The sequence below is a fragment of the Aotus nancymaae genome, unplaced genomic scaffold, assembly GCF_030222135.1.
Source record: "Aotus nancymaae isolate 86718 unplaced genomic scaffold, 86718_ANA_hifiasm-v0.15.2.pri h1tg000028l, whole genome shotgun sequence".
In the NCBI taxonomy this organism is placed as follows: Eukaryota; Metazoa; Chordata; class Mammalia; order Primates; family Aotidae; genus Aotus; species Aotus nancymaae.
In genome coordinates this window covers 39,965,624-39,991,657 of record NW_026988441.1, presented here as the reverse complement: position 1 = coordinate 39,991,657, position 26,034 = coordinate 39,965,624, and the positions used below count along the sequence as shown (strand labels likewise).

The 26,034-nt window shown below is 50.8% G+C and overlaps 2 protein-coding genes across 10 annotated transcripts in view; both read left to right on the top strand.

The window, feature by feature from the left end:
- ANKRD24 (ankyrin repeat domain 24) overlaps positions 1 to 7,459 on the top strand; it is a 43,915-nt gene extending 36,456 nt beyond the window's left edge. For all 9 annotated transcript variants that reach the window (XM_064382074.1, XM_012436382.3, XM_012436383.3 and 6 more), the window contains 4 exons: positions 3,535 to 3,702; positions 5,592 to 5,717; positions 6,775 to 6,840; positions 7,075 to 7,459. In XM_064382074.1, coding sequence (XP_064238144.1) covers positions 3,535 to 3,702; positions 5,592 to 5,717; positions 6,775 to 6,840; positions 7,075 to 7,152 — 438 coding nt within the window. In that variant the 3' untranslated portion in view covers positions 7,153 to 7,459. The remainder of the gene's footprint in view (positions 1 to 3,534; positions 3,703 to 5,591; positions 5,718 to 6,774; positions 6,841 to 7,074) is intronic.
- A 163-nt stretch (positions 7,460 to 7,622) lies between these two features.
- EBI3 (Epstein-Barr virus induced 3) lies at positions 7,623 to 22,253 on the top strand. The gene is made up of 6 exons (XM_012436371.2): positions 7,623 to 7,789; positions 10,526 to 10,643; positions 12,815 to 12,947; positions 14,444 to 14,622; positions 17,214 to 17,371; positions 19,365 to 22,253. The coding sequence occupies exons 2-6, from the start codon at positions 10,535 to 10,537 to the stop codon at positions 19,518 to 19,520; spliced, it is 735 nt and encodes a 244-aa protein (XP_012291794.2). The 5' UTR covers positions 7,623 to 7,789; positions 10,526 to 10,534; the 3' UTR covers positions 19,521 to 22,253.
- Positions 22,254 to 26,034: the final 3,781 nt, after the last annotated feature.

Sequence of the window (26,034 nt, the reverse complement as noted above, 5' to 3'; positions counted from 1 at the left end):
ACTGTGTTGGCCAGGCTGGTCTTGAACTCCTGACCTCAGGTGATTCACCCTCCTCGGCCTCCCAGTTATGGGATTACAGGCATCAGCCACCGCCCCTGGCCTTGAACAGACATTTGACCCTGCAGCCATCCTGACTTCTTGAGATTTTACACTTGTGTTTTCTCTTTCTTTTAAAAAAAAATTTAAATCTTTTTTTCTCCTGTGTTTTAAAGTACCTTGACTCACTCATCTCTCTCTTTCTTAATTTCTTTTTTCTTTCTTTCTTTCTCTTTCTTTCTTTTTCTTTCTTTCTTTCTTCCTTTCTCTTTTTCTTCCCTCCCTCCCTCCCTCCCTTCCTTCTTTCTTTTTCCCTGCCTTTCCCTTTCCTTCCTTCCCCTCCCCTTTCCCCTTTCCCTTCTTTCCTTTTCTTTCTTTTTTTTTCACACAGGGTCTGTCTCTGTCACCCAGGCTGGAGTGCAGTGGCACAATCGTAACTCACTGCAACCTCCACCTCCTGGGCTCAAGCAATCCTCCCACCTCAGCCTCCTAAATAGCTAGGACCTCAGGTGTGCACCACCATGCCCATCTAACTTTTTATTTTTTTGTAAAGACAGGGTTTTGCCATGTGGCCTAGGCTAATCTCAAACTCCTGAGCTCACATGATCTGCCCACCTCAGCCTCCCAAAGTGCTAGGATTACAGGTGTGAACCACTGTGCCCAACCTATTTTTTTTTTTTTTTTTTGACACTTTTTGGCCCTTTTGACCCCATCTTTTTTTTTTTTTTTTTAATGGCTATTGCTTTTCAGGGTCTGCTTATAAAACCTTTCTCCATCTCAAGGTCATGAAGATGTTCTTGTAGGTTTTATTCTAGCATCATTATTCTCTTAGTTTCACAATTACGTCTGCAACTGGTCGGTAGCTTGTGTCTATGGTGTGAGGCCAGGGGTCAATGATCACAATGTTTTTGTAAGCAGTGAACTGGGTATTTGTTTGCCCTGTTGTTTTTACCTAATGTTATTTTCTCTGGTGGTCATTTGACCCTGCAGTTTTTTCCAGCTGATTATTTTGACCTTGTAAAAATCCTCTTATGATCATTTTTAGACTTTTGATCATTCTGCAAGGAGGATGTTATGAGTAGGGATATCTTTTCTTTTAGAGATAGAGTATTGCTTTGTTACCCAGGCCAGAGTGTAGTGGCGTGATCATAGCTCCCTGTAACCTCAAACTCCTAGGCTCAAGTGATCCTCCCACCTCAGCCTCCCAAGTAGCTGGGACTACAGGCACATGCCACCACACCCAACTAATTTTTTTTCCTTGTGACAGAGTTTTGCTCTTGTTGCCCAGGCTGGGAGTGGAATAGTGCAGTCTTGGCTTACCACAACCTCTGCCTCCTGGGTTCAAGCGATTCTCCTGCCTCAGCCTCCCGAGTAGCTTGGGATTACAGGTGCGTGCCACCACGCCCAGCTAATTTTTTGTATTTTTAGTAGAGACAGAGTTTCACTATGTTGGCCAGGCTGGTCTCAAACTCCTGACCTCAGGTGATCCAGCCGTCTCAGCCTCCCAAAGTGCTGGGATTACAGGCATGAGCCACTGTACCTGGCTTCCAACTAATTTTTAATTTTTAATTTGTAGAGGTAGGGTCTTGCTCTGTCGCCCAGGCTGGCTGGTTTAAAAGTCCTGGCTTTAAACAGTCTCCCACCTTGAACTCCCAAATTGTTGGGATTACAGGTGTTGGCCACTGCATGCCCACTGAGCAGAGATTTTGGATCTCATTTTGTTTATTTGATTTTTATTTATTTATTTTTAGAGATGGGGTCTCACTCTCTTACCCAGTCTGGAGTGTGAGTTGCTGAAATTACAGGTGCCAGCCACCACCTCTGATTTAAGATTCTTCTTCTTCTTTTTTTTTTTTTTTTTTGAGGCAGAGTCTCACTCTGTTGCTAGGCTAGAGTGCAGTGATACAATCTCGGTTCACTGCAACCTCCGCCTCATGGGTTCAAGCGATTCTCCTGCCTCAGCCTCCCGAGTAACTGGGACTACAGGCGTGCACCACCACTCCCAGCTAATTTTTGTATTTTTAGTAGAGACAGGGTTTCGTCATATTGGCCAGGATGGTCTCGATCTCCTGACCTCAAGTGATCCGCCCACTTCAGCCTCCCAAAGTGCTGGGATTATAGGCATGAGCCACTGTGCCTGGCCCACCTCTGACTTAATTTCACAAGGTCCCTCATCAGTGATAAAAAACATTCCCTGGGGTAAGAAAACAGAAACAAGGCCAGATGCAGGGACTCAAACCTGTAATCCCAGCCCTCTGGGAAGCCACGGCCAGATGCAGGGACTCAAACCTATAATCCCAGCCCTCTGGGAAGTCACGGCCAGATGCAGGGACTCAAACCTGTAATCCCAGCCCTCTGGGAAGCCACGGCCAGATGCAGGGACTCAAACCTGTAATCCCAGCCCTCTGGGAAGCCACGGCCAGATGCAGGGACTCAAACCTGTGATTCCAGCCCTCTGCGAAGCCACGGCCAGATGCAGGGACTCAAACCTGTGATTCCAGCCCTCTGCGAAGCCACGGCCAGATGCAGGGACTCAAACCTGTAATCCCAGCCCTCTGGGAAGCCACGGCCATCATGGCGAAACCCCGTCTCTACTAAAAATACAAAAAATTAGCTGAGTATGGTGGCACATACCTCAAATCCCAGCTACTCAAGAGGCTAAGGCAGGAGATTGACTTGAACCCGGGAGGCGGAGGTTGCAGTGAGCCACGATGATGTCATGGGACTGCAGCCTGGCAACAGAGTGAGACTCCACTTCAAAACAAAAGAAAGCAAAAACCAAAACCACAGCATCAGAGTCCACTGGATTAAAAAGAATGAAATCGGGCCAGATGCAGTGGCTCACACCTGTAATCCCAGCAATTTGAGAAGCCAAGGCGGGGAGATCACATCAGCCGAGGAGTTCGAAACCAGCATGGGCAACATGGCAAAACCTCATCTCTACCAAAAATGCGAGAAAATGGGCCAGGCATGGTGGCTCATACCTGTAATCCCAGCACTTTGGGAGGCTTAGGCAGGCGGATCACCTGAGGTCAGGAGTTCAAGACCAGCCTGGCCAACATGGGGAAACCCCGTCTCTACTAAAAATACAAAAATTAGACAGGCATCATGCATGTGCCTGTACTCCCACTTACTCAGGAGGCTGAGGCAGGAGAATCACTTGAACCTGGGAAGAGGAGGTTGCAATGAGCCAAGACTGTGCCACTGCTTCCATCCTGGGCAACAGAGCGAGACTCAGTCTCAAAAAAAAAAAGAAAAGAAAACATTAGCCGGGCATGCACCTGTGGTCCCAGCTACTTGGGAGGCTGAGGTGGGAGGATCGTTTGAGCCTGGGAGGTTGAGGCTACAGTGAGCCATGATTACATCAGAACAACAGAGCAAGACCCTGCCTTAAAAAAAAAAATCCAAAAACAAAAGAACGAAGTAGAAGGGTCATAAGCATTCTGGGATCCAGCATCGTTGGGTGTCCTGAGAGTCACACGGGGGCTTGGGCCACAGGTGCAGCGCGAGGCCCTGTTCATGAAGAGCGAGCGACACGCGGCCGAGGCGCAGCTGGCCACAGCAGAGCAGCAGCTACGGGGGCTGCGGGCCGAGGCGGAAAGAGCACGCCAGGCCCAGAGCCGGGCCCAGGAGGCCCTGGACAAGGCCAAGGAGAAGGACAAGAAGGTGGGTGCCCCCTCTCCCACACTCAGTCCGGGAGGCGTCCACTCAGGCGAGGTTGGGGGCAATATACAAAGGTCCCCGCTGCAAGGGTCTTGGGAAATCAGCCCATTTTCCAAAAGGGAAAGTGAGGCTCAGAAACGGAAGGGGACCTGGTTTCAGCCTCTGACAAATCAGACACACGCAGGCTGCTGTTCCAGCTACTAATTATAACCACAGTGACCTTTATTTGTTTATTTGAGACAGAGTCTCGTTCTGTCACCCAGGCTGGAGTGCAGTGGCGCGATCTCGGCTCACTGCAACCTCTGGATTCAAGTCATTCTCCTGCCTCAGACTCCCAAGGACTACAGGCACGCGCCACCATGCCCAGCTAATTTTTTATATTTTTAGTAGAGATGGGGTTTCACCATGTTGGCCAGGCTGGTCTCAAACTCCTGACCTCAAGTGATCCAACTGCCTCTGCCTCCCAGAGGACTGGGATTACAGGTGTGAGCCACCATATCCATCCCCACAGTTACATTTGTTGAGTGCTTACTGCATGCCAGGCCCTGTGGACTTGATCCATTTAATCACATTAAGGTCTCATTGGATAGGTGCTTTTATTATCCCCATTTGAGGAAACTTAGGCACAGAGAGGTGAAGTCACTTGCCCAAGGTCACACAGCCATGCAGTCTTTCATCTGGGTTTGTACCCAAGTTCCCACGTTTTGTTCCTCAACAATACTAATGATGATAACAGCAGCCTCCAGTTGTTAGATTGGGACTTTTTCACACATTACCATTTTTAATCATCTTCCTGCAACCCTAAAAGCCAGAAAGCTTTTTTTTTTTTTAGATGAAGTTTCACTCTTGTTGTCCAGACTGGAGTGCAATGGCGTGATCTCAGCTCCTGCAACCTCTACTTCCCCTGTAGTTGGGGTTACAAGCATGGGCCACCATGCCTGGCTAATTCTGTATTTTTAGTAGAGATAGTGGTGGGGGGCGGTTACTTCATGTTGGCCAGGCTGGTCTTGAACTCCTGAATTCATGATTCCCCCACCTTGGCCTCCCAAAGTGCTGAGATTACAGGTGTGAGCCACTGCACCTGGCCACTTTTTTTTTTTTTTTTTTTTTGAGATAGAGTCTCACTTTGTCACCCAGGCTGGAGTGCAGTGGTATGATCTCAGCTCACTGCAACCTCACCTCCTGGGTTCAAGTGATCCTTCTGCCTCAGCCTCCCAAGTAGCTGGGATTACAGGAGTGCACCACCATGCCCGGCTAATTTTCATATTTTAAGTAGAGACGGGGTTTCATTGTGTTGGTCAGGCTGGTCTCGAACTCCCAACCTGAGGTGATTCAATCTCCCGAAATGCTGGAATTACAGGCGTCAGCCATCACACCTGGCCTGTTTTTTGTTTGTTTGTTTGTTTTCGTTTTTGTTTCTAAGAGATGGGGTTTCATCATATTGCCCAGGTTTGTCTCAAACTCCTGAGCTCAAGCGATCTGCCTGCCTCAGCCTCCCAAAATAGTAGGAAGACAGGTGTGAGCCACCACACCTGGTTTCAGAAAGTATTTTCGTCCCCATTTTCCAGATGAGCAAACAGAAGCTTTAACAGATGCGGTGGCTCATGCCTGTAATCCCAGTGCTTTGGTAGGCCGAGGTGGGTGCATCACCTGAGGTCGGGAGTTCAAGACCAGCCTGACCAACATGGAGAAACCCCATCTCTATTTAAAAAAATAAAAAGAAAAAAAGAAAGACTGTGGGCCAGGCATGACCCTCGGGCGAGTTTGCTAACCCCAGGGATGGGATCTTCCCTCGAAAGCTTCCTCCATGGCCTCTTCCTGTGGCTTCAGAGAGGTCCCCAGCCCCGAGCCCTGGGCTGAGGGTGACCACTGACAACCCCCACCACCCTCAGATCACAGAACTCTCCAAAGAAGTCTTCAGTCTTAAGGAGGCCTTGAAGGAGCAGCCAGCCGCCCTGGCCACCCCCGAGGTGGAGGCTCTCCGTGACCAGGTGAAGGGTTTACAGCAGCAGCTGCAGGTAAGCGCTGGGCTGGGCAGGGGGTAGAGGAGTCCAGATAAACATTTACAAACCAGCTCAGCACAGGTGGGAATCCCAGGAGGGGGCTGGGGTAAGCAGGTGGGGCACACGTCACGTGTACAGCGTGGCCAGGAAATATTTCCTTTATTTTTTTTGAGACAGGGTCTCACTCCCTCACCCAGACTGGAGTGTAGTGGGAAGATCTTGGCTCACTGCAGCCTCTGCCTTCCAGGTTCAAGCAATTCTCCGGCCTTAGTGTCCTGCGTAGCTAGAATTACAGGCACACACTACCACACTGGGCTAATTTTTGTATTTTTAGTAGAGATGGGGTTTCGCCATGTTGGGCAGGTCTCGAACTCCTGGGCTCCCCCCAGCCTCTCAAAGTGCTGGGATTACAGGCATGAGCCACTGTACCCCACTGCTTGCTTTTTTTTTTTTTTTTGGATACAGGATCTTGCTCTGTTTCCCAGGCTGGAGTGAAGTGGTGCAGTCATCCCTCACTGCAGCCTCAAACTCCTGGCTTCAAGCAGTTGTCCCCCTCAGACTCCCAAAATGCTGGGATTACAAACATGTGCCACCATGCCCAGCCGTATTTCTGTGTGTGTGTGTGTGTGTGTGTGTGTGTGTGTGTGTGTGTATTTTTGTGAGACAGTCTCACTCTGTCACCAGTGACAGGATCTTGGCTCACTGCAACCTCTGCCTCCTGGGTTCAAGCGATTCTCTTGCCTCAGCCTCCCAAGTAGCTGGGACTACAGGCATGAGCCACCTTGCCTGGGAAATTACTGTATTTTTAGTAGAGACAGAGTTTCACCACGTTGGTCCGGGCTGGTCTCGAACTCCTGACATCAGGTGATCTACCCGCCTCAGCCTCCCAAAGTGCTGGGATTACAAATATGTGCTACCGTGCCCAGCCATATTTCCATATTTTAGCAACCGGCCGTCGCCTGGTATATGCCATGAAAATACGGGCTTGGGGTACAAAGGGCGCTTTTTGGTGTGTTTTCCTCAGCGGGGAGGTGGTCCTGCTTTTCTGAGCGCCCCTCCCTCATACCCACAGGAAGCTGCCAGGGACCACTCCAGTGTGGTGGCTTTGTACAGAAGCCACCTCCTGTACGCCATTCAGGTGAGTAGCCTAGCTCCCAGGTGCCTGTGTGGCTTTGGGTGTGCCACTGTTGCTCTCTCGGCCTCAGTTTCCCCTCTGTACAGTGGGAGGCTGGTCCTGGGGAGAGGTTCATGGCATGTTGGAGCCTGCCTCTGAGCATTTCCCTCCTGGCTGGCTTGGTCTGTGGGAGTGGCGGAGGGGCCTGGGGAAGCCGCTGGGGGTGCATTCAGGGTCTCCCTCTATTCCCCATCCTAGGGCCAGATGGATGAAGACGTGCAGCAGATTCTCAGCCAGATTCTGCAGATGCAGAGACTCCAGGCTCAGGGCCGCTGAGAAAGGCTGGGCCCAGTGGCCACACTGACCACACCCACGCAGGGGCCTCACCCCGCACTGCAGTCCCCTTGCAGACCAGCTTCACTTGGCTTCACCCATCCAGGCCCATGCACTTGGAGGCCAGCCTGGGTCCCTGCCCTACCGTCCCCAGCTGGCTCCATTGCCCTACCTGGTCTCTGCACGCACGCACTGGTCAGTCTGGACCCAGGGCGTGACTGCCCCTCCTCTTCCACCAGAGAGTCTGTGAGTCCCTGTGTCCTCCACGTCTAGACACCCGCCCAGGAATAAAGGCATTCTGTGCACAGGACCAAGACGTGTGGTGTGGTTGCTGGGCTTCTGCTGCTGGGAGGGGAAGGGGTGGCCCAGAAAAGGAAGCACTCATGCCTCCTCCCTCTGCCCCACCCAGCAAATCAGCCATCAGGATAAACTCAATCTTTTTTTTTTTTTTTTTTTTAAATGTGGAGTCTTGCTCTGTCACCCAAGCTGGAGTGCGCTGGTACAATCTTGGCTGACTACAACCTCTGCTGCCCGCGATTCTCCTACCTCAGCCTCCCGAGTAGCTGAGACTACGGGTGCCCAGCACCATGCCTGGCTAATTTTTTTTTTTTTGAGATGGAGTTTTGCTCTTGTTGCCCAGGTTAGAGTTCGGTGACTAGATCTTGGCTCACTGCAACCTCCGCCTCCCCAGCTCAAGCAATTCTCCTGCCTCAGCCTCCGCCTCCCCGGCTCAAGCGATTCTCCTGCCTCAGCCTCCCAAGTAGCTGCGATTATAGGCGCCTGCCACCACACCTGGCTAATTTTTTTTGCATTTTTAGTAGAGATGGGGTTTCACCACGTTGGCCAGCCTGGTCTCGAACTCCTGGCCTCAGGTGATCCGCGTGCCTCGGCCTCCCAAAATGCTGGGATGACAGGCGTGAGCCACATCGCCCAGCCTGTATTTCTTTTTCTTTTTTTTGAGACAGAGTTTCACTCTTGTCCACAGGCTGGAGTGCAATGGCACAGTCTCGGCTCACTGCAACCTCTGCTCCCGGTTTCAGATGATTCTGCTGCCTCAGCCTCACGAGTAGCTGGAATTACAGGCATGTGCTACCATGCCTGGCTCATTTTTGTATTTTTAGTAGAGACAGGGTTTTAACCATGTTGGCCAGATGGTCTCTAACTCCTGACTTCAGGTGATCCACCCACCTCGGCCTCCCAAAGGGCTGGGATTACAGGCGTGAACCACTGTGCCTGGCCTTTGGATAAACTCCATCTTAATGTAACATTTCAAAAAGACAAAATGGGTGCAAAAAAGTGCATGATGAACTAAATATGGAAATGTTAAAGAAAGGCAGGATTGGCCGGATACGGTGGCTCACCCCTGTAACCCCAACATTTGGGGAGGCCAAGGTGGGAGGATCGCTTGAGCCCAAGAGTTGAAGACCAGCTTGGGCAACATGGAGAAACCCCATCTCTACCAAAAATACAGAAATTAGCTGGGCATGGTGGCACGCACCTGTGGTCCCAGCTACTCAGGAGGCTGAGGAGGGAGGATCCCTTGAGCCCAGCAGTTAGAGGCTGCAGTGAGCCATGATTGCACCACTGCACTCCAGCCTGGGCAACAGGGCACAAGACCCTGCCTCTAAAAAAGGAAAAAAAAAAGAAAGACGCTTTCCTAAATCCTAAGCCTGGCCATGGTGGGAGGCCCCTGCCTCCAGCCTCTCCCTGCCCCTTGGCAAATCCCCCAAAATCCCCATGGGTTTCTTGGCATTTCTCAGCAAATGAAGGGGAGGTAGGAGTGGGAGCGGGCATCCCCGAGCTTGTCCAGCCTGCCTCTGGGGGTTTCCTTGCTCCCAGGCATCCCGATGGCTGGGACACGTGCAGTGGCAGCTGCCTCCCCAGGCCTGCGCGCCTGTGTCTCTCTCTCTCCATGTCTCTGTCTCTTTTCCTTCTCTCTCTCTGTCTCTATCTCCTGGTCTCCATCTCTGTCTCCCTTGCTGTTTGTGTCTCTCTGTCTCCCTGTATCTCTGTTTGCGCCTTCCTCCTCTCTCACCTCTGTCTCTCTGTGTCTCTTTTTTGCTCCGTCTCTATCTTATCTCTCTATCTCTGTCTCTGTCTTATCTCTCTGTCTCTGTGTCTCTGATCTCCCTGTATCTCTCTGTCTTCCTCTCTTGTTTTTGTCTCTCTGTCTCTGTCTCTGTCTCTGTCACCTCCCCATCTGTCCCCATCTGTCTTTTTTGTTTGTTTGTTTGAGACAGATTCTCACCCTATCACCCAGGCTGGCGTGCAATGGCATGATCTTAGCTTACTACAACCTTTGCCTCCCAGGGTCAAGCAATTCTCTTGCCTCAGGGGATTACAGGCATCCGCCACCACACCCAGCTAATGTTTGCATTTTTAGTAGCAACGGTTTTCACCGTGTTGGCCAGGCGGGTCTCAAACTTCTGACCTCAGGTGATCCGCCTCAGCCTCCCAGAGTGCTGGGATTATAGGCATGAGCCCCTGCACCCTGCTGTCTCTCTATCTCTGTCTATTCTCCTCTCTCATCTCTGTCTCTCTCTCATCCTCCCATCTCCGTCTCACTTTCTGTCTTCCTCTCTTATCTCTGTTCCTCTGTCTCTCTTCCTCTGTCCCTCTCTCTCTGTGTGTGTCTCTCTCTCTGTTTCCATCATCTCCCTGTCTCTCTCTGTGTCCTCCTCCTCTCATTTCTGTCTCTCTGCCTCTCTCATCTCTGTGTCTCTCTATGCATCTCTGTTATCTCCCTGTCTCTATCTCTGTCTCTGTCATCTCCCTGTCTCTCTGTGTCCTCCTCCTCTCATCTGTGTCTCTGCTTCTCTCATCTGTATCTCTCTCTATCTCTGTCTCTGTCATCTCCCTGTCTCTCTGTGTCCTCCTCCTCTCATCTGTGTCTCTGCCTCTCTCATCTGTATCTCTCTCTATCTCTGTCTCTGTCATCTCCCTGTCTCTCTGTGTCTGTATTCTCTCCTCTCTGCCTCCCTCCTCTCTCTGTGTCTCTCTGCCTCTCTCCTGTCTTTGCCTCTGTCTCCCTCCACGCCCCCAGCCCCTGCCTGCCTGCCTGGGGTTTCCCCTTTCCTGCCAGTCAGGGCAGCGGAAGGAAGGCAGGCAGGACTTGCTGTGCTGGGAAAAGCCAGCAGGTCTCCACTTCTCCCTTTCGCAGTCTCCTCCCCTGCCCCCACCCTCGGGGGCCTTCCGCGCAGGGGTGGCCTGCATTCCCCAGGGGGCTGGGGCTGGGGCTCCCCCGCATCCTAACTCATCTCCCTAGTGGCCCCACGAGCCCTGCCAGTGAGTCAGATGGAAGGAAGGCGAAGGGGGGCCTTGACCCTGGGCTGGGCTTCCCCGGGGCACGTCCCAAGTCCTCGCCTCCCCTCTCAAGTCTCCCAGGATGTCGCCACCCCAGCTGCTGAGAGCAGAACTGGCCGCAGTCATGACCCTGCTGCTTCTCCTGGCCCTTGTGCTCTGGGCCAGCTGCCCACCCTGCAGTGGATTGGAAGGTATGTCATCCCCGGAGGGCTGGAGGGAGGGCCCCACAGAGGGACATGATCTTGGATCATGTGTGGGGTGGGAACTCACACACCTCCTGTGTGCCCACTGGTGGGATGGGGTTACCCTCCCATTGTACAGATGGGGAAACTGAGGCACAGAGAGGAAGAGTGCCACATTGGGGGTGGAAGAATGTCACCTTGTGGGTGACAGGGACTGGCAGTCACAGCTTAGAGATATCTATACACCTATACAGACGTAGATGGGAATTCGGGTCACATTCATTCATTTTGCTTCTTTTTGTTTTTGTTTTTGTATTTTGAGACAGTCTCGTTCTTTCACCCAGGCTGGAGTGCGAGTGGCATGATCTCTGCTCACTGCAACCTCCGCCTCCTGGGTTCAAGCAGGATTCTCCTGCCTCAGCCTCCCGAGTAGCTGGGATTACAGGCACCCACCACCACGCCTGGCTAATTTTTGTATTTTTAGTAGAGATGGGAGTTTCACCATGTTGGCCAGGCTGGTCCCTGAACACAGGTGATCCACCTGCCTCAGCTTTCCAAAGTGCTGGGATTATAGGCGTGAGCCACTGAGCCTGGCCGACACCCATTCATTTTGGACTAGAGAACATTTCCATGTCCTTGAAGACAAAATGGTCACAGCAGGGCATGGTGGCTCATGCCTGTAATTCCAGCACTTTGGGAGGCCAAGGCATGAGGATTGCTTGAGGTCAGGAATTTGAGACCAGCCTGGGCAATATAGTGAGACCTGCTCCCCCAATCTGTACAAAAAATTAAAAAATTGGGCCTGGCATGGTGGCTCACACCTGTAATCCCAGCACTTTGGGAGGCTGAGGCAGGTGGATCACCTGAGGTCAGGAGTTTGAGACCAGCCTAGCCAATATGGTGAAACCCCATCTCTACTAAAAATACAAAAAAATTAGCTGGGTGTGGTGGCGGGCACCTGTAATCCCAGCAACTTGGGAGGCTGAGGCAGAAGAATCTCTTGAACCCAGGGGTCGGAGGTTGCAGTGAGCCAAAATAGCACCATTGCACTCCAGCCTGGGCAATAAGAGCAAAACTCTGTCTCACCAAAGAAAAGGAAAAAAAAAATTAGAGCTGGGTGTGGTGGCTCACGCCTGTAATCCCAGCACTTTGGGAGGCTGAGGCAGGCGGATCACTTGAGGTCGGGAGTTCAAGACCATCATGACCAACATGGAGAAACCCTGTCTCTACTAAAAATACAAAATTAGCCTGGCATGGTGGCTCATACCTTGTAATCCCAGCTACTTGAGAGACTGAGGCAGGAGAATCACTTGAACCCAGGAGGCAGAGGTTTCGGTGAGCCGAGATCACACCATTACACTCCAGCCTAAGCAACAGGAATGAAGCTTCGGCTCAAAAAAAAAAAAATTAAAAATTAAAAAATTAGCTAGGTGTGGTGGCACATGCCTGTAGTCCCAGCTAACTGGGAGGCTAAGGTGGGAGGATCACTTGAGCCCAGGAATTGGAGGCTGCAGTGAGCTATAATTGTGCCACTGCACTCCAGCCTAGGTGACAGAGTGGGATACCTTGTCTCCAAAAACAAAAAAATTATAGGCCAGGTTTGGTGACTCACACCTGTAATCCTGGCACTTTGGGAGGCCGAGGTGGGTGGATCACCTGAGGTCAGGATTTTGGGGCCAGCCTGGCCAACACGGCGAAACCCCATCTCTACTAAAAATACAAAAATCAGCGGGGCATGGCGGTGCACACCTGTAATCCCAAAAACTCGGGAGAGTAAGAATCGTTTGAACCCTGGAGGTGGAGGTTGCAGTGAGCTGAGATTACACCAATGCACTCCAGCCCAGGCGAGAGGGCAAGACTCCCTCTTAAAAAAAAAAAATTACAAAAAAGAGAACATGGTGAAACCTCTCCCTCTTACCCAAGTTCCTCTCTGTAGATCCTCAGCTTCCGTATCTGGAAAATAGGCTAATAGTTCTCACCTTGATGCATTGTAGTGGGGATAAAAGGTGACATCGATGCCTTTTGTCCATGTACCTGTTTATTTATTTATTCCACAAGCCTTTATTAGGCACCTACCATGTGCCTGGTGCTGGCTGGCAACATGTCAGGAGCCCAGCGCACGGGAAGGCTGTGACGATCTGGGAGTAAACCAGAAGCTCACTCTTTCTGTCCTTCTCCAGGGCCCCCAGCAGCTCCGACCTTACCCCAGGTGCAATGCCGAGCCCCTCGGTACCCGATCGCCGTGGATTGCTCCTGGACCCTGCCGCCTGCTCCAAACTCCACCAGGCCCGTGTCATTCATTGCCACGTACAGGTCAGAGAGCCTGGAAAGGGACCTTGGGGACACTGGACTTCCTGGAGAGCCCAGAACTCTGGCCCTGACAGCCCTGGATCAGAAAAATTGGAAACCCAGATATTCTGAAACCCAGGCTTATGGAATTCTAGGACAGCCCTGTCCAACAGAAATACATTTCCTGGGCTGGACACAGGGGCGCATGCCTGTAATCCCAGTGCTTTGGGAGGCTGAGGAGGGTAGATTGCTTGAGGTCAGGAATTTGAAATCAGCTTGGGCAACATAGTGAGACCCTGTCTCTACAAACAATTTTAAAAATTGGCTGGGTGTAATGGCTCACGTCTATAATCCCTGCTAGATGAGGGGGTGGATTATAGGCCTAGGTGGGTGGATCACTTGAGGTCAGGAGTTTGAAACCAGCCTGGCCAACATGGTGAAAACTCTGTCTCTATGAAAAATACAAAAAAATTAGTGGGACATGGTGGCATGCACCTGTAATCCCACCTGTAATCCCAGCCACTCAGGTGGCTGAGGCAGGAAAATCGCTTGAAACCAGGAGGCAGAGGTTGCGGTGAGCCGAGATGGCACCACTGCACTCCAGCTTGGGAAAAAGAGTGAGACTCCATCTCAAAAAAAAAAAAAAACTTCCTGGGCTGGGCACAGTGGCGCATGCCTATAATCACAGCGCTTTGGGAGACTGAGCGGGGAGGATCGCTTGACGTCAGGAGTTTGAGGCCGGCCCAGTTGGGCAACATAGTGAGACCCCCGTCTCTACAAAAAATTTTAAAAATTAGCTGGGCGCGTTGGTACTTGCCCGTAGTCCCAGCTACTTTGGAGGCTGAGGTAGGAGGATCACTTGGGCCCAGGAGTTTGAGACCAGCCTGGGCAACATAGCAATATCCTGTCTCTACTAAAAATAAAAAAAAAGCATCCAGATGTGGTGGCACACATCCATAGTGCCAGCTACTTGGGAGACCAAGGTGGATCACTTGAGCCCAGAAGTTTGAGACCAACCTGGGCCAACATACTGAGACCCCGTCTCTAGAAAAAAAAATTTACAAATTAGCCAGCAGTGGGGAGGCACGCCTGTAGTCCTAACCACTCTGGAGGCTGAGAAGCAAAGATCCCTTGAGCCAGGAGTTCAAGGCTATGATAAGCTAGGATGGTGCCACTGCACTCCAGCCTGGGTGCTGGAGGGAGACCCTGTCATTCATTCATGAATGAATGAATGAATGTTGGAATGCTGACATCCCAGAACATTTAGAATCCAGGACCCTAGCATCTAGCTGGGGTTGTAATCCCCGACCTGAGCCATCAGGCACTCTGTGATGTTGGGGTCCATATCCTGCCCCCCGGGAGGGGGTGGCACGGCCACCACCCGGACCACACCCCGGGATCCCCACCCGCTGCCCTGCCTATTCCTGCCTCTCCTTGGGGTCTTGGGTCAGGTCTGGCAGCAGGAGATGCTGAGGCCACAGGTGCTCCCTGAGGCGCTCAGCCTGCCCTACTCTGTGCAGGCTCGGCATGGCTGCCCGGGGCCACAGCTGGCCCTGCCTGCAGCGGACGCCAGCGGCCACCAGCTGCACCATTGCGGATGTCCAGCTGTTCTCCATGGCGCCCTATGTGCTGAATGTCACCGCCGTCCACCCCTGGGGCTCCTGCAGCAGCTTCGTGCCTTTCATAGCGGAGCACATCAGTGAGTGGGGGCGCGGGCTGGGGTGGGGGCTGCCAGCTCCTTCCTGCTCCACCGCCCCGCCCCATCTCCCACCTGTCCTCCAGTCCTGCGGCTGCACCTTCACACTTCAGCAAAAATCTGACGCCTCCTTCCCCCTCCTCTGCCACTACATGGATCACCCCCATCATTGCCAGCTGGGTGCCCCCCATCCTGAGCCCTGGCTCCATCCCTGGCCCCCACAATCTGTCCTTCCCACAGCAGCCACCAGAGGGCGCCTGTGAGCACCTCAGTCAGGGCCCGTCCCTCTGCCTGCAGCCTGCCATGGCTCCCGTCTGCCTTGGGGTCAAAGCCCTAGTCCTTCCTACTGCCCAACAGGCCCTGCACAACCTGCCCTGTCTCCTCCACGCCCTTCCCTCCTCCCTTTCTCCCCATCGCTCTCTCTGCTCTAGCCACATGGGCTTCCTCAGTGTTCCTCCATGCCAGGCACGGTCCTGCCCCAGGGCCTTTGCACGGGTGGTGGCTTCTGCCTGAAACACCCTCCCCAAAATGTCCCCATGACTCACTCCCTCACCTCCTTCAGGTCTCTGTGCATACATCACCTCCTCAGTGAGGCCTCTCCTGAGTAGATTATTACAAATTACACACCCTGGCTAGGCTCAGTGGCTCACGCTTGTAATCCCAGCACTTTAGAAGGCTGAGGAAGGGGATAGATTGCTTGAGCCCAGGAGTTTGAGACCAGCCTGGGGAACATAGTTAGACCCGGCCCCCATCTCTACAAAAATAGGAAAAAAAAAAAGTACAAAAACCGGCCAGGTGTGGTGGCACATGCCTGTAGTCCCAGCTACTTGGGAGGCTGAGGAGGCAGGAGGATCACTGGAGCCCAGGAAATTGAGGCTGCACTGAATTTCAGTCTGGGGGACAGAGCGAGACCCTGTCTTTTTTGTTTGTTTTTTTCTTCGTCCATCTGCAACTGTCCTGATCGAGTTATGGAGACCCTGTCTTTAAAGAAAAAGAAAAAAATTGCAAGCCTTCATGCACTGCTGCTGGTTAGTAAAAGCAGCTTGTCTGGCAATCCCTCAAAGAGTTAAACATGGAGTTGCCACATAACCTGGCAATTGCACTGCTAGGTGTCTAATCAAGAGACATGAGGCCGGGTGCGGTGCCTCACACCTGTAATCCCAGCACCTCAGGAGGCTGAGGCAGGCAGATCACCTGAGGTCGGGAGCTTAGACCACCCTGGCCAACATGGTGAAACCCTGTCTCTACTAAAAATACAAGAATTAGCTGGGCATGGTGGCAGGTACCTGTAATTCTAGCTACTCGGGAGGCTGAGGCACGAGAATCACTTGAACCCGGGAGGCGGAGGTTGCAGTGAGCCGAGATCATGCCACTGCACTCCAGCCTGGGTGAGAGAGTGAGACTCCGTCTTAGAAAACAAAATAAACAAAACATTGCGGCCACTGCCATTCTTGCACTCCCCAGCTTCCTTCCCTGTTCTCTGTGACCTATGGATTTGTTTCTTATTTCCTGCCTTCTCCCTGATAGATTGTGAATTCCATGAGGACAGAAGTAGGTCAGTTAAGGCCACCGCTGTGTCCCCGCTATGTGGCAGCGCCAGGCACGAAGGCTCTCAATCAATATTTGTTCGTTGAGCTGGGCGTGGTGGCTCATGCCTGTAATTCCAGCACTTTGGGAGGCCAAGGCAGGAGGATCATTTAAGGCCAGGAGTTTGAAACCAGACTGGCCAACATGGTGAAATCCTGTCTCTACTAAAAATAGATAAATTAAGCCTGGTCGGGGTGGTTCATGCCTGTAAGCCCGGCACTTTGGGAGGCCGAGGTGGGCAGATCATGAGGTCAGGAGATCGAGACCATCTTAGCCAAAATGGTGAAACCCCATCTCCACTAAAATACAAAAAAAAAAAAAAAAAAAAAAATAGCTAGGGGTGGTTGTGGTACATGCCTGTAGTCCCAGCTACTCGGGAGTCTGAGGCAGGGGAATTGCTTGAACCTGGGAGGTGGAGGTTGCAGTAAGCTGAGGTCACGTCCCCTGCATTCCAGCCTGGTGACAGAGCGAGACTACATCTTAAAAAAAAAAAAAAACAGAAATTAGCCGGGCATGGTGGTGGATGCCTGTAGTCCCAGCTACTCAGGAGACTGAGGCAGGAGAATCGCTTCAACCCAGGAGGCAGAGGTTGCAGTGAGCCAAGATCACACCACTGGACTCCAGCCTGGGCAATGAGAGCAAAACTCTGTCTCAAAAACATATATATACACATATATATGTATGTACAAATATATTTATATATTATATGTTATATAATTTATATAATTATTAATTCTATGTAATTATATATAATATGACTATATATAATTATATAAATATACATAATATATATTAATATATGTAATAAATATATACTATATAATATAATATTTTGTATAGTATTATGTATAGTATTATATTATGTATAATTATGCAATTATATTATATAGTGTATGTTTATTATATATAATATATAATACATATTTGTTGGTTGAATGAATGAGTGAATGAATGAGTGAATGGTTGGACTTGCTGTCCCCTGACCCTGCTTCCTGCTTGTCCGTCAGTCAAGCCTGACCCTCCAGAAGGCGTGCACCTGAGTCCCCTGGCTGGGCGCCGGCTACAGGTGCAGTGGGAGCCGCCCCGGTCCTGGCCCTTCCCGGAGATCTTCTCACTCAAGTACTGGATCCGTTACAAGCGTCAGGGAGCTGCCCGCTTCCACCAGGTGAGGAGGACGAGGGGGAGGCCGGGGAGGGTGGTGCCTGGCAGAGGAAATGGCTCCTACCAAGAGCAGCGGGTGTGCTTGGGATTCTGGGTACATTCAATAGTAGCAGCCCAGCAATCTGATTCCTGGGCCTCTACCTAGACGGATGGAAAGCAGGGACTCACACAAGCACTTGCACACCTGTTCGTCGTTGTTGTTGTTTTGAGACACAGTCTCACTCTGTCACCCAGGCTGGAGTGCAGTGGCACAATCTCGACTGCAACCTCTGCCTCCCAGGTTCAAGCGATTCTCCTGCCTCAGCCTCTGGAGTAGCTGGGACTACAGGCATGTGCCACCACCATGTCCAGCTAATTTTTGTATTTTTTGGTAAGACAGGGTTTCACTATGTTGCCAAGTCAATTTTTCTTTTGTTTGTTTGTTTGTTTTTTGAGATGGAGCCTAGCTCTGTCACCAGGCTGGAGTGCAGTGGCGCGATCTCAGCTCACTGCAACCTCCGCCTCCCATGCTCAAGCAATTCTCCTGCTTCAGCCTCCCGAGTAGCTGAGACTACAGGCGGGCACCATTACACCCAGCTAATTCTTGTATTTTTAGTAGAGACTAAGCATAGGGTTTCACCATGTTGGCCAGGATGGTCTTGATCTCTTCCCACCTCGGCCTCCCAAAGTGCTGGATTACAGGTGTGAGCCACTGAGCCCAGCCCAATTTTCAAATTTTTAATAGAGACAGGGTTTCACCATGTTGGCCAGGCTGGTCTTGAACTCCTGACCTCACGTGATCTGCCCGCCTCAGTCTCCCAAAGTGCTGGAATTACAGGCATGAGCCACCGCACCCAGCCAAACCATGCTTTTTATTTTGTTTAATTTATTTCAGTCAGGAGACAGAGCCTCTGTCACCCAGGCTGAAAGGCAGTGGTGCCAGCACAGCTCACCGCAGCCTCAATCTTCCAGGCCCAAGCGGTCCTCCCACCTCAGCCTCCTGAGTAACTGGGGGTACAGGTGTGTGCCACCACACCTGACTACATTTTAAATATTTTGTAGAGATAGGAGTCTCACTAAGTTACCCAGACTGATCTCCAACTCCTGAACTCAAGCAATGTCTCACCTTGACCTCCCAAAGTGCTGGATTATAGGTATGAGTCACCCTACCTGGCCGGAATTGTGCACTTAAAAATGGCTAATTTTGGCCAATGTGGTGGCTCACACCTGTAGTCCCAGCACTTTGGGAGGCCCAGGCAGGCGCATCACCTGAGCTCTGTAGTTTGAGACCAGCCTGGGCAATATCACAAAATCCCATCTATACTGAAAATTAGCCGGGTGTGGTGGCCTATAGTCCCAGCTACTTGGGAGGCTGAGGCAGCCTCAGGTGAAACCCCATCACTTCCAGATCCTGTCAGAAAATTTTAGAAATTTTCTATTTCTAAAAATAGAAAATTAGCTGGGCCAGGTGGCAGGAGCCTGTAATCCCTGCTACTCCAGAGGCTGAGGCAGGAGAATTGCTTGAACCTGGGAGGCGGAGGTTGCAATGAGCTGAGACTGCACCACTGCACTCCAGCCTGGTAACACAGCAAGACGCTGTCTCAAAAAAAAAAAAAAAAAGCATGGTTAATATAGTAAGACCAGGGATAAAGGGAGGCATGGGGTCCTATCCCAGAGGTCCTGTTTAGTCCTGAGGAGGAGAAAGGGGAGGATTATAGGGGATCAGGGGTGTCCTGATGAACGAAGTCTCTCAGAGGCGAGACATCTGCGGGGCTAGTGTCGTCCAGGAAGGATTCATGAAACAGGGGCCTCTGGGGGCCAGGCAGGGACAGTCCATGATTGGGAGGAGCCCATCATGCTATTTGGGGTGGGGCGGCACAGTTGGGACCAGAGTCCTGGATCGCAGCCTGCAGCGGGCAGGGAGGACAGCAGGCTCAGTTGTGTGGTTCTGTTCACAGTGGATCGTCTCCATCTTCTCATTCCAGTGACCTGTGACCTCACACTCTCTCTTCTCCCAGGTGGGGCCCATTGAAGCCACGTCCTTCATCCTCAGGGCTGTGCGGCCCCAAGCCAGGTACTACATCCAAGTGGCAGCTCAGGACCTCACAGACTACGGGGAATTGAGTGACTGGAGCCTCCCCGCCACTACCCCGCTGACCCCCGGCAAGCAGTGAGGGCTTCCCGCTGCCCCCAAACGGGACCCGGGGTCCTCGACACCCTACGCCCCCGGACACCTGTTTTGAGGGTGGGTGGGGTCTGCCCAGCCTGGGTTGGCATCCTTGCCTTGCTCCTTCTGAGCTGCTGGGCAACCTCAGATGACCGACTTTACCCTCTGGGCCTCAGTTTCTCTAGCTGGGAAACGGGATGTACTCTCTCCTTTACCACTGTGTGGGGCTTACAGAACTGTGACTGTGAGATATGTTTTATTGTTTACATAGCAAAGAATGTGTGGTTGGGCTGGGCGCAGTGGATCACACCTGTGATCCCAGTTACTGGGAAGTCAAGGTGGGAGGATGGCTTGAGGTCAGGGGCTCCAGGCCAGCCCAGGCCACATAGTGAGCCCCATCTCTAAAAAAATTAATGTGAAATAAATTAGCCATGTGTGATGCTGCCAGCCCACAGTGCCAGCTACTCGAGAGGCTGAGGGGGAGGATCGCTTGAGCTCAGGAGGTTGAGGCTGCAGTGAGCTGTGATCACACCACTGCCTTGATGCCTGGGCAACAGAGCAAGACCCTGCTTTTTTAAAACAAAAAAAATCCTAATTGAAATGAAGACTCCAGCCAGGCAAGGTGGTTCACATCTGTAATGCAGCACTTTGGGAGGCCAAGGCAGGTGGATCACTTGAGGTCAGGAGATCAAGACCAGCCTGGCCGACACGGGCAAACCTCGTCTCTACTAGAAATACAAAATTAGCCGGGTGTGGTGGCACATACCTGTAATCCCAGCTACTTGGGAGGCTGAGGCAGGAGAATTGCTTGAACCCAGGAGGTTGCAGTGAGCCGAGATTGCGCCACTGCACTCCAGCCGGGGCGACAGTGCGAGATTCTGTCTCAGAAAAAAGCAAAAAAGAAAAAGAAATGAGGACTCCTCCCTTCGATTAGATGAGATCCATTGAGGACTCAACCCTGACCCAAAGGACACAAACACCACAGATCCCCGCTCCCGTGGCGTCAGGGCTGAAGCAGGGGACATCACAGGCCCAGGGATACCAAGGTGGGTGGCGGGCGTTCTGCCTGGAGTGGGACAGTAGAATCCATTCAGGTTCGCATTCCTGCAAACCTGCCCAGACGTCAGCCTCATTTGCAATAGACACCAATAAGGTGTGAGCGGCTCTGTGGAGATTTAGCTGAACAGTGGGCAAGGAAGGCAACAAGGCCCTGAAGGAGAGAGAAACAGCCTTGGGCTTGTCTATGGATTCCACTCGGGTCTCCGGTCAAAAGTCACCTCCTCCGAGAGGCCTTCCCTGACTACCCCATCTGTGGCAGGTAGAATAACACTCCCTACTTCCGCAAAGACATCCATGTCCCAATCTTCAGAACTCATGAATATTTTGCCTGACATAGCCAAAGGGACTCTGTAGGAGTGATTAGATTAATAATCTCGGCGATCTTTAAAGATTAAAGATCTTTCATCAAATGAATGAAAATGGGCTGGGCACGGTGGCTCACGCCTGTAATCCCAACACTTTGTGAGGCCAAGGCGGGAGGATTGCTTGAGGTCAGAGTGCCAGACCAGGCTGGGCAACACAGCGATACCCCCATCTCTAAAAAAATAAAATAGGCTGTGCACGGTGGCTCACGCCTGTAATCTCAGCCCTTTGGGAGGCTAAGTCAGGCAGATCGCGAGGTCAGGAGTTCAAGACCAGCCCGGTCAATATGGTGAAACCCTGTCTCTACTAAAAAATATAAAAATTAGCTAGGCATGGTCATGTGTGCCTGTAGTCCCAGCTACTTGGGAGCAGGAGAATCACTTGAACCCGGGAGACGGAGGTTGCAGTGAGCCAAGATCGTGCCACTGCACTCCAGCCTGTGTGACACAGTGAGACTCCATCTCAAAAAATAAAAATAAAAAACAAACAAAAAAATAAAGAAAAATAAATATAAAAATAAAGTAAGTTAACCAGGTGTTATGTTGAGTGCCCATAATCCCAGATAATCAGGAGACTGAGGTGGGAGGATCTCTTGAGCCCAGGAGATCGAGGCTGCAGTGAGCTATGATCTCACTACTGTACTCCAGCCTGGGCAAAAGAGCAAGACCCTGTCTCAAAAAAAAAAAAAAAAATTGGCCGGATGCAGTGGCTCACGCCTGTAATCCCAGCACTCTGGGAGGCCAAGGCGGGCAGATCACGAGGTCAGGAGATTAAGACCATCCTGGCCAACATGGTGAAACCCTGTCTCTACTAAAATACAAAAAAAATTTAGCTGTACATGGTGGTGCATGCCTGTAGTCCCAGCTAATCGGGAGGCTGAATCACTTGAACCCAGGAGGCAGAGGTTGCAGTGAGCCAAGATCAGGCCACTGCACTCCAGCCTGGCGACAGAGCAAGACTCCATCTCAAAAAATAAAATAAAATGAATGTGTGTTGGTCAGGTGTAGTGGTTCGTGTCTATAATCCCAACACTTTAGGATGCCAAGGTGAGAGGACTGCTTGACCCTAGGGGTACCAGACCTGCTGTGGCAACATAGCAAGACCCTGTCTCTCCAAAAAATTTTTTTTAGTTTAGCTGGACATGATGGCATGCACTTTTAGTCCCAGCCATTTGGGAGGCTGAGGTGGGAGGATCTCTTGAGCCTGGGAGCTTGAGACTGCAGTGACTATGATCACAGTACCCCACTCCACCCTGGGTGACAGAGCAAGACCCTGTCTCAGAAAAATAAATAAATAAAACAAATGCGTGTTGTTTTCAGACGCTGAGTTTGTGGTCATTTGTTAAACAGCCATAGGCCCCTCAAGCATCACCTGCAATTGCCACTTTCTATCACTATCCATGGTCAAAAGGCAAAGCTGCAACCTTGGCCAGGTGAGGCAGCTCACGCCTGTACTCCCAGCACTTTGAGAAAGTGAGGGAGGTGGATCACTTGAGGTCAGGAGTTCGAGACCAGCCTGGCCAACATGGTGAAACCCTGTCTCTACTAAAAACACAAAAATTAGGCAGGCGTGGTGGCACATGCCTGAGGTCCCAGCAACTTGGGAGACTGAGGGAGGAGAATTGCTTGAACCTGGGAGGTAGAGGTTGCAGTGAGCTGAGATTGTGCCACTGCACTCCAACCTGGGCAACAGAGTAAGACTGCATCTCAAAACAAAACAAACGCTACAACCTATTTAGTTCAGAGATCTTGTTTTGTTTTGTTTTATTTTCTATTGAGATGAAGTCTCACTCTTGGCCAGGCTGGAGTGCAGTGGCATGATCTCGGCTCACTGCAACTTTCGACTCCCTGGTTCAAGGAATTCTCCTGCCTCAGCCTCCCAAGTAGCTGGGATTACAGGCTCCCGCCACCATGCCCAGCTAATTTTTGTATTTTTAGTAGAGACAGGATTTCACCATATAGGCCAGGATACTCTTGATCTCCTGACCTCATGATCCACCAGCCTCAGCTCCCAAAGTGCTGGGATTACAAGCATGAGCCACCGCACCCATCCTAGTTCAGAGATCTTAACTGGGTTTTCTTTGCAATTCTGGAATTGAACAACACCTCATTCCATCATCGAATTGGCTACTAAAATGCCAGGGATTTGGTCTAGGTCTTGCTGCCCTCTGCACAGAAAGCCAATCACTGAGACAACGAGGCTTGCCAGGGAGGAAGGCTCTATTCTGCTGCTGCTTCAGGTGAGGAAAAGGGGTGGTAAAGTCACACATGTTTCCCTGACCAGCTAAAACTGGGGAGTTTATATAGCTGGGGAATGGGAGAAAACAAATTCGGGGAGGATGTTAAGGAAGTAATCTTGATGGATGGTGGGGTCTGGCTTCCAGTTGTCTGGATGTGATGATCTGATGAGTTTCAGTTCCTTGCCTGATGGTCAGTTTCCTGAGGAAGGAACTGAGATGAGAGAGATGTAAGTTTCAAGTTTTAAGACTAGGAAGGATCTATTTCTATATTTATTCAAGTAACCATAAGTATTCATTCTATGGAAAAATTGGACTAGTTTCAGAATGTTTCCATGAGCTGAGCAGAGGAGACTGGGTATTCTTTTTCTTTCTTTTTAAATCTGTTAAACCTTCCACTTTTGCAAAGGAGGTTGGTTTTATTTATTTATTTATTTATTTATTTTTATTTATTTATTTATTTATTGAGACAGAGTTTCACTCTTGTTGCCCAGGCTGGAGTGCAGTGGCGCCATCTCGGCTCAATGCAAAGGAGGTTGGTTTTATAGACAGAAAAAGGCCGAGGAAAGCAGAAATAGAAAACGAAAAGTGAATTGGTCTTCTCAAAGTTAACTTTTCTTGTAAAGGTTAGCGCAGAGGGGACTTTTTTGTGTTGGTTAAAACAACTGGCCTGTTCTGGGACTTTTTTTTTTTTAAACAGAGTCTTGCTCTGTCGCCCAGGCTGGAGTGCAATGGTGCAATCTTGGCTCACTGCAGCCTCCGCCTCCCAGGTTTAAGTGATTCTCCTGCCTCGGAATCCTGAGTAGCTGGGACTACAGGCATGGGCCACTAGGCCTGGCTAATTTTTGTATTTTTAGTAGATACACGGTTTCACCATGTTGTCCAAGCTGGTCTTGAACTCCTGAGCTCTGGTGATCCTCCTGCCTCTGTTCATGGATTTGACTGTTCTCTCTCTGTGTCTCTCTTCCCACTTCCTTCCCGTTCTCAATTTCTTGGAAGATCAGAAAACCACTTAGCTCCAGCTTGGTGGTGAAAACATCAGCATGAGGGATTTTGTTTTGGTTTGGTCTGTTGGGCCTAGGGCAGGACCAAATCAATGGCCTCCTGTAACTTCATTTAACAACATTCATTGTCCCTTTTTATTGCCTTCTTGGTGCCAGAAAAAGGGATCCCTATCTAGACTTCAAGAGAGGGTTCTTGGATCTCGTGCAGGAAGGAATTAAAGGCGAATTGCGGAAAAGGGAGAGTTTATTGAAAGCTACTCAGTTACAAATTAGGGCGTCCTCAGAAAACAAGAGGAGGGACACCTTGTCTTTGTTTTAAGGTTGTTTGTTTTTGAGATGGAGTCTTGCCCTGTCACCGAGGCTGGAGTGCAGTGGCACAATCTTGGCGCACTACAACCTCCACCTCCCAAGTGATTCTTCTGCTTCAGTCTCCCAAGTAGTTGGAATTCAGGCATGCAACACCATGCCTGGCTAATTTTAAACTTTTTAGCAGAGAAGTGGTTTCACCATGTTAGCCAGGCTGGCTTTGAACTCCTGAACTCAAGTGATCCTCCCACCTCGGCTTCCCAAAGTGTTGAGATTACAGGCGTAAGCCACCGCACCCTGCCTCATATTTATTTATTTATTTTTTTTTTTGAGGTGGAGTCTCACTCTGTTGCCCAGGCTGGAGCGCAATGGCATGATCTTGGCCCACTGCAGCCTCCGCCTCCAGGGTTCATGCAATTCTTCTGCCTCAGCCTCCCGAGTAGCTGGGATTACAGGCGTCCGTCACCACGCCTGGCTATTTTTTGGATTTTTAGTAGAGACAGGGTTTCACTATGTTGGCCAGGCTGATCTCGAACTCCTGACCTCAAATGATCCACCCACCTCAGCCTCCCAAAGTGCTGGGATTACAGGTGTGAGCTACTGCACCCGGCGACTTTAACAATCTTAAAAGCATATATTGCTATGTGATATCAGGACATCTGGACCTCTATTGCTGTAGGAGCATTCCTTGCAGGGATTTGTAAGATATTTTCTCAATTGTATACATCTTATGACCCTGGGTCATGACTGGCAGGGAATGTGCCTTGTTAGTTTTAAGATGGAGTTGATTTTTAGCCAGGTGTGGTGGCTCAAGCCTATAATCCCAGCACTTTGGGAAGCCAAGGCAAGTGGCTCCCGAGGTCAAGAGATCAAGACCATCCTGGCCAACATGGTGAAACCCTGTTTCTACTTAAAGAAAAAATTCAAAGTTAGCCAGGTGTGGTGGTACATGACTGTAATCCCAGCTAGTCAGGAGGCTGAGGCAGGATAATCGCTTGAACCTGATAGGTGGAGGTTGTGGTGAGCTGAGACTGCACTATTGCACTCCGGCCTGGGCAACAAAAGTGAAACTCTGTCTCAAAAAAAAAAAAAAAAGGAAGAAAAGAAACAGGTTGTAGTGAAGAAGTCAGCCAAAGCCCACCAAAACCAAGATGGCAATGAGAATGACGTGTGGTTGTCCCCACTGCTACATCCCACCAGCGCCATGACAGTTTACAAATGCCAAGGCAGGCCGGGCACGGTGGCTCACGCCTGTAATCCCAGCACATTGAGAAGCTGAGGGAGGTGGATCACTTGAGGTCAGGAGTTCGAGACCAACCTGGCCAACAAGGTGAAACCTCGTCTCTACTAAAAATACAAAAATTGGCCAGGCTTGGTGGCTCACGCCTGTAATCCCAGCACTTTGGGAGGCCGAGATGGGTGGATCAAGAGGTCAAGAGATCGAGACCATCCTGGTCAACATGGTGAAACCCCGTCTCTACTAAAAATACAAAAATTAGCTGGGCATGGTGGCGCATGCCTGTAGTCCCAGCTACTCAGGAGGCTGAGGCAGG